Genomic DNA, 7,392 nt, shown 5'->3' on the forward strand with positions numbered 1-7,392 from the left:
TCTTCCCCACCACCATTGCTGGCTTTGACGCCGCAGGGGCAGTCGTCATGGCTGCCACATGCAGATCCGATTGATTACTCTTCGACTCCACCCTTTTGACCTCCAAATCATCCTTCGCCATACTCTGTACATACAACCTCACATTTTCCAAACATAGTCTCTTACATTTTCTTCCCCATTTTCCCTTTATCCTTCATCCTTCACAGAAACTCTAATCTTAGGATCTTCATCAGCATTCCTCTTCGAAAATATACAGAATCTCTATAAGCCTATCGACCTTTTGCAGAGATTTACCTTTGGAATCTAGGCGCCGCACTGGCATCTTCGCCAACCAAGTTGCCGCCGCCCTTCTCGCCAAAATTGGCTCCTTCGCCCCAATGTGGCGACTCTTCCGGCTGCCCTTCTTGCCAAAATTGGCTCCTTCGCCCAATGTGGCGACTCTTCCGGCTTCAACATTGTCTTTGTCCCTTGCTCTAGGTTTCCCCTTGTACTTCTTGGGGTTAGACATATTCTCACCAGAGCCAAGGCAGCATCGTCGCTAAGCGACAATCCCTCTTCATGGGTTAGACATATTCTCGCCGAAGCCAAGGCAGCATCGCCGCTGAGTGGCGATCCCTCTGCAATTTTCGATGGCCAAGAAAGTGTTTCTCTACGCCTCCTCTGAATCAGGTTGTTGACATCTTCACGAAAAGTGTTTCTCAACCTCTTTAAATTTTTCAGATCCAAGCTTCACGTTCGTTCAAATCCGACGCTCAGCTTGCGGTGGGGTGTTAAGGATATTTAGTAATAAATTATAGTTTACCATATATATTATATTTGATATTTTATTATAAGGCAAATATCTAATATTTGCCTTATTACCATAGGTATCTTTCCATTTATTACTATTTCCATATCCTTGTAATTTATTTGATTATAAATAAGATAACTTTCACACCTTAGGTGTGGTGGATTAATCAAACATTCACAGAGGCTATTCGCATGAAGGATGGTAAGTCAATAGACGGCTTGGCCATGAAGTTGACGACGATCGTCAATGGCATCCGTTCATTAGGCGACATAGTGGAGGAGATCTCTGTCATCAAGAAGTTCCCTAGATTCATGCAGATTGTTACCTCCATCGAGTAGTTCGGCGACCTCAAGAACATGTCAGTTGAGGAGGTCATTGATCTTTTAAGGTCCATGAAGACAGACTTACTCCGGAACCAAAATTGGTTGTATTTTTTTATTTACTAAAAAATTAGAGCGTTTATAATTGAATGAGGTTAGAATTTACACTAAAGTTAACTTTATATAACATTTGATTTTAAATTTTTAACTAAATATATTACTCTAATATCAATAAATATTAAACATCTATGATAACGATATGGCTTCTCAGAATGCACACGAAACACGCAGCGTTTCATTAGTTTCCTTGACACAACATTTTTGAAGTAGGTCGTCTCATATGTGTGTTCCCTTGCTTTCACTACCAGTCGCTTTTCACAATAGCACTATTGTCGATAGTACTCTAATTTCTACTTCATTCTTTTCACAGTAGTTCCATCATCCAAGGAAGAAAGTAGAAGAGAAGAAAATATCAGCATTTCGTCGTAAAACGTTTGATCAAAGCTATTTTGTTATATAATTGTGTTTATTGAAAACCTAATCTTCAATTGACCGGAAAAGAAGAAGACATTGCTATGGTTTTAACTCGACTGTGGGATTATAAAATTTGAGACTGCGTCAAGCGTGTTATTGATACGAAAGTGTTCGAGTTATTTGGTATGGTAATTCCATTCTTTGAAATCATCCCAAAAGGTTTCAACAAACTGAGTTAAAAAAACTCAAAACCCATACGTTCTTTCTCGATTCTTGACGAAATTGAGCCATTCAACATTCTAAAATGTATGTCCTCGACTTACTGAGTATATCTTGTAAAAAAACTGACATTTTAACTCCGATCATTTATTCCGAGGCTAACTTTGACCAATTTTTCCAATTTTTCACTATTTTATTTTATACTAATGTCCTTAAATTTTATAAACAAGGGATAATATCAAATAGTAAATAAAATAATCGATCTTATTATTATAATCTAGTTGTTGGTAGATTAAATATAAAGCATACCCCTAATATGTTCTTAACAAAGTTGTCACACTCATATATATAATTGGGACTTTCATCAATAATGAGTTGACTTCAAATAAATTATAAATAAACTTACAAATGGTTATCCTTAAACTACTAACTTGTAAATATTAAATTCCTCAAAACGACAAAATGTGTTCTTTTTTAGAACAATAGGAGGGTAGAAAAATAATTAAGCATTGAATAATTTTGGGAAAAGAGTATATATTATATGAACTTTCTCTATATTTTAATTTCTAGTGGATTTATATTATATAGTTTTTGATCATATGATATAATGAATAATATTTCTAGTTTTTCACTTTATGAAACATTGGTTATAAATATGAAACATTGCATGATTATAGCTGTGAGAGAGAGAGAGAGACAGAGATGTTGGGAGTAGAGAAGCTTTTAGGTCATGTGAGTTTGACGAACCTATGTAGTAAGGATAGACAAAATGTTTCCTTCCAACTCATTAGCTGCATGAATGGTGATCCATGTAAGTTTCTTGGTTTTGAGCATTGTATTTTGTTTAACTCTTGCTACCCTTTTGTTTAATTTGTGTAATGTATATTTGTGTGCGGTTTCGTGTTAGTTGGAGAGGGGAACGATGCATTTCTTATGAGAATGTGGAAACCTCTGTGTAATAGATTCTAAAACGTTGAGAGGAAGCCCAGAAAAGAACAATATTTGTTAATAGATACTGGGTAGTGTGCCAACGAGTACGTTGGGCTCTCAAGGGCGGTGGATTGTGAGATCTCACATTGATTGAAAAGTAAAACGAAGTATCTTCGTAATAGACGTGTTTGCCACCAAGGGTAGTGGATTGTGAGATCACACATCGGTTGGAGTGAGGAACGAAGTATTAGGGTGTGGATACCTCTCCCTAAATGTGTTTCCCACCTTGCTACCAAGGACAATGGATTGTGAGATCCGGATAGGGAAACGAAGCGTTAGGGTGTGGAAATCTTTCCCTAATAGATGTGTTTGCCACCAAGGGCGGTGGATTATGAGATCTCACATTGATTGGAGTGGAGTTTACACACCCGCTCTCCCTAATAGACGTGTTTGCAACTAGGGGAATCTGTTAGCATTTCTTTACAGGGGTGGTGTATAAACCTCTCATTTATAGACGAGTTTTGAATCATGAACTTCGAAACCCGTTAAAGTTTCTAATCACTTCATCGACCTGATTAGAAGTTTCTCATCACTTCATCGACCTGATTAGAAGTTTCTCATCACTTCATCGACCTGATTAGTTTGTAAACCCGTTAACGTTTCTAATTACTTAATCGGGCTTGGTATACACAGCAAATGGAATGCAAGGGAAAGTGGGGAAAGAACACCTGATGGAGATTGGAGGAGTTGAAAATGAAGGGCTAATCAGGTTTGATTGGGATGAAGAGATTGGGTACCCAGGAGCCATGTTGGTTACAAATTACAACCATTCTTCCAAGTTCTTCCTCAAATCTATCACTCTTCATATCCCTTACTGGGGAAACATTCACTTCAATTGCAACTCCTGGATTCAGCCTAAGAACTACGTACATCATCGTATTTTCTTTCTCAATAAGGTAAATATTTTGTATGCTTCCAACATTGTGAACAAAAAAATAAGATTTAAATTTTGAAAAAAATTCTACTTTTCTTCGTTTAATTTAATCGAATATTTTAACCGTTGAATCTCGAACATAAAAATCATATCACGTGACGTTTTATATTTGTTTTTTAAGACCAAATATTTTTATTCTTTATTTGGTCTCCTCTTCACGTTCGTACTTATCTTCTTTCTCTCTCTTCTCAAGATGTTCGAGACTGAGACTTTTCAGTTCAATCTCTGCTAAATTATCCATTTATTTTGGTGGAGATCGAGTTCCCGGCTAGTAATTTTCTCCAAGTTATAATTTTTTTTAAAAAAAAATAATTATTGTAAAGTTCTAATAAATCAAACATTCTAATTCCTAAAAAATTGAAATCTTTAATTTTAAATGTTACAATTATAACCGAATATTTGTTTTGGTTTTGTTGTTTTTATAGGCATATCTTCCTGATCAAACACCGAGAGTACTTCAAAAGTATAGAGAAGATGAACTGGTGAAAATGAGAGGAGATGGTAAACAGAAACGCCAAAGCTGGGAAAACATATATGATTACGACGTCTATAATGATATTAGCAATCCAGATTCTAACTCTACAAATAACCGACCCATTCTTGGAGGGTCAAGAGAATATCCTTATCCTCGTAGAGGAAGAACGGGGAGGCCACGTTCACGAAAAGGTAAGAAACAATTTAATCTCCTAAGTTTATTTTTTTTATTATTTTCATATTAGTACCATTCTATTGATAAAAGGTTGATACATTTACAACAATAACACGAAAAATAATTAATTAATTAATATTCTTGTTGTGAATTGACAGATGATAGATATGAGACGGAACCTTTTATCGAAGACATTTACGTTCCGAATGATGAAAGATTCAGTGATTTGAAGGAATCAGATTTTATTTTTCATCAAGTTAAATCAGCATATCGATTTATGAAAGGTAAAATTAAAGCTACATTAATTGAAAATTCTCCAAAACGATTCGACTCCCTCGAAGATTTCTTTGCACTCTATCGACCGCGTTCCTTCTTTCGAGGATCGAAATTTCCACTACCCCAAGTGATCAAAGGTATGTAGCATTCTCTCAACCTTCGTCTTTTAAGTTGAAAATTATGATGGGTCAAAAAAGAGTTCAATAACAATTTAGTCTTTGAACTATAGTACGTAACGTTATTGATTCAGTCTCTCTAAAAAAAAAATCGAAAATAAGGGTAAGTTTAAATTATTATACTTAATTGTGGTGCAGTCTTTCAGACCCAATTTTCGATCTAGGTCACTGCAACACTATTTTAGACTTCCACTCCAATCTCGTCTGGTTCTAAAAATAATGTTAAGTAGACTTAAAATATAATTTAAAAGTGATAACAAAGGTTATGGTATAATTAAACAGGTGATCAATTCGGATGGAGGACTGATGAAGAATTTGCTAGAGAAATGTTGGCAGGAGCAAACCCGATGATCATTCGTCGTCTCCAAGTAATGTCAATTTTTTTTTTTTCTAATTTTTATATAAAACTATTTAAATTTACTTCATTTTCGAATATTTATTCTTATTACGTGCAGGAGTTCCCACCAACTAGCAAGCTTGACCCTAATGTTTATGGTGATCAAACCAGCAAGATTACCAAAGAACACATAATTAATAGTTTAGATGGACTCACAGTAGATCAGGTAAGAGATTTAGTATTAGGGTTTTTATCGTTCAAATTTGGTTTCGATTATTTTGAGCATAGCTTAGCAGATAAGACACTGATTACTATTCTATTACGTTCATTTTTATGTAGGCCATTGCGAAGAACAAGCTTTATATACTAGACCACCATGATTTAGTAATTCCGTATCTTAAAAGAATAAATGCAACTTCGAGAAAAACTTACGCTACAAGAACAGTTCTCTTCTTAAAACAAGATGGGACTTTGAAGCCTTTGGCAATTGAATTGAGCTTGCCGCACCCTCAAGGATACGAACTCGGAGCCATTAGTAGAACATTGTTGCCACATCAAGACAAGGTTGGAGAAGCACTTTGGCAACTAGCTAAGGCTTATGTTAGTGTCAATGACTCTGGGCACCACCAGCTCGTTAGTCATTGGTGAAACTCTCTAATCCCTTGATTTTTCTCTAGAATTTGATCAATTCATCGTAAGAAAAAAGTTAGAATTTTACTTACTTTGTTTGCAGGTTGAACACTCACGCCGTAATTGAGCCATTTGTGATTGCAACGAACAGACAACTCAGTGTTCTTCATCCAATTCATAAGTTGCTTGTTCCTCACTTTCGATACACCATGAAGATTAATTCTCTTGCGAGAGCAAACCTCATTAATGCTGATGGTGTTGTCGAGAAAACTCAATATCCCTCTAAATATTCAATGGAAATGTCTTCGTTCGCTTATCGAAGTTGGAATTTCACTCAACAAGCACTCCCTGCTGATCTAATCCAGAGGTAATAACTTTTATCGAACATAATACCATAAGCTCTTCTTGGTTTATTGATGTAGCTCTTCTTGGTTTGTGATACGTTTAGAGTTGCTATTGAGGACTCAAGCGCCCCACATGGACTCCGATTACTAATAGCGGATTATCCATATGCTGTTGATGGACTTGACATTTGGGCAGCCATCAAGACATGGGTACTAGAGTATTGCTCACTCTACTACGAGAATGATGACATGATTCGTAATGATCAAGAGCTACAATCATGGTGGAAGGAGGTTCGAGAAAGAGGCCATGAAGATAAGAAAGACGAAGCATGGTGGCCAAGGATGGAGAGTTTTGAAGAACTAATCAACAGTTGCACGATTATCATATGGATTTCTTCAGCTCTTCATGCTGCAGTTAACTTTGGACAATATCCTTACGGTGGTTTCCTTCCCAACCGGCCGTCTCTCAGCAAAAAATTCTTACCCGAAGAAGGGACGTTTGAGTATCTAGAGCTGCAGTCTGATCCCGAAAAGGTTTTCATGAAAACAATCACTTCGGAACTACCAGAAGTTGATATTTTAAATATCTCAACGATTCAGTTTCTATCTACGCATTCTCCAGACGAGTCCTATTTAGGGGAAAGAAGTGATCCATATTGGACTTTTGATCAAGAGGCTTTAAATGCATTTGAGAGATTTAAGAAACGACTTGCTGAAATTGAAATAATGATAGCGGAAAGAAACCAAAACTTCACGTTGAAGAATCGTGTTGGACGACCCATGAGCATGGCGTACACTTTACTACTTCCTACCAGCAAAGATGGGATTACAATGCGAGGAATTCCCAACAGCATTTCTATTTGAATACCTATAGCTTGGATATGGGTTTGTGTTTAGTTCATGGTTTTATTTCATCTACTCTCGTTTGTGGTTCTTGTGAATTGATTCATGTTTCAGTGAACCATTAAAAGAACATCGAGTTTTGCTTTCTTTCTTAGATCATGTTTTTAGATAAAGATTTTCAAATAGCACTCTCAAGACCACCGAAAAAACAAGAAACTTTTAGAATGATATGAAATTGTCCACTTCAGGCACAAGTCCCTTACTTATATACCCATCCAAATAAGAGTGATTATGAGCCTATGATAGCTAAGAAATGCTTAAAAATAATTTATTGTTACTAACTATACCAATAAAGTAGCACCTTCGTTCTTTGATAGTTAAAGAATGGATAGTTCATAACTATATCATAT

At 36.1% G+C, this 7,392-nt stretch overlaps 1 protein-coding gene across 1 annotated transcript; it reads left to right on the forward strand.

The window, feature by feature from the left end:
* Positions 1-2,505: 2,505 nt before the first annotated feature.
* On the forward strand, positions 2,506-7,003 carry LOC111805572 (linoleate 9S-lipoxygenase 6-like). Its single transcript, XM_023690687.1, has 9 exons — positions 2,506-2,614; positions 3,427-3,689; positions 4,153-4,393; positions 4,535-4,789; positions 5,111-5,196; positions 5,284-5,391; positions 5,505-5,809; positions 5,899-6,162; positions 6,244-7,003. The coding sequence occupies exons 1-9, from the start codon at positions 2,506-2,508 to the stop codon at positions 7,001-7,003; spliced, it is 2,391 nt and encodes a 796-aa protein (XP_023546455.1).
* Positions 7,004-7,392: the final 389 nt, after the last annotated feature.

Source organism: Cucurbita pepo, chromosome LG11 (assembly GCF_002806865.2).
Source record: "Cucurbita pepo subsp. pepo cultivar mu-cu-16 chromosome LG11, ASM280686v2, whole genome shotgun sequence".
Taxonomy (NCBI): Eukaryota; Viridiplantae; Streptophyta; class Magnoliopsida; order Cucurbitales; family Cucurbitaceae; genus Cucurbita; species Cucurbita pepo.

Coding starts and splice junctions, on each gene's coding strand:
- LOC111805572 (XM_023690687.1), top strand. CDS start 2,506: ATGTTGGGAGTAGAGAAGCTTTTAGGTCATGTGAGTTTGACGAACCTA. Junction 5,197..5,283: donor TGATCATTCGTCGTCTCCAA/GTAATGTCAATT, acceptor TATTACGTGCAG/GAGTTCCCACCAACTAGCAA. Junction 6,163..6,243: donor CCTGCTGATCTAATCCAGAG/GTAATAACTTTT, acceptor TGATACGTTTAG/AGTTGCTATTGAGGACTCAA.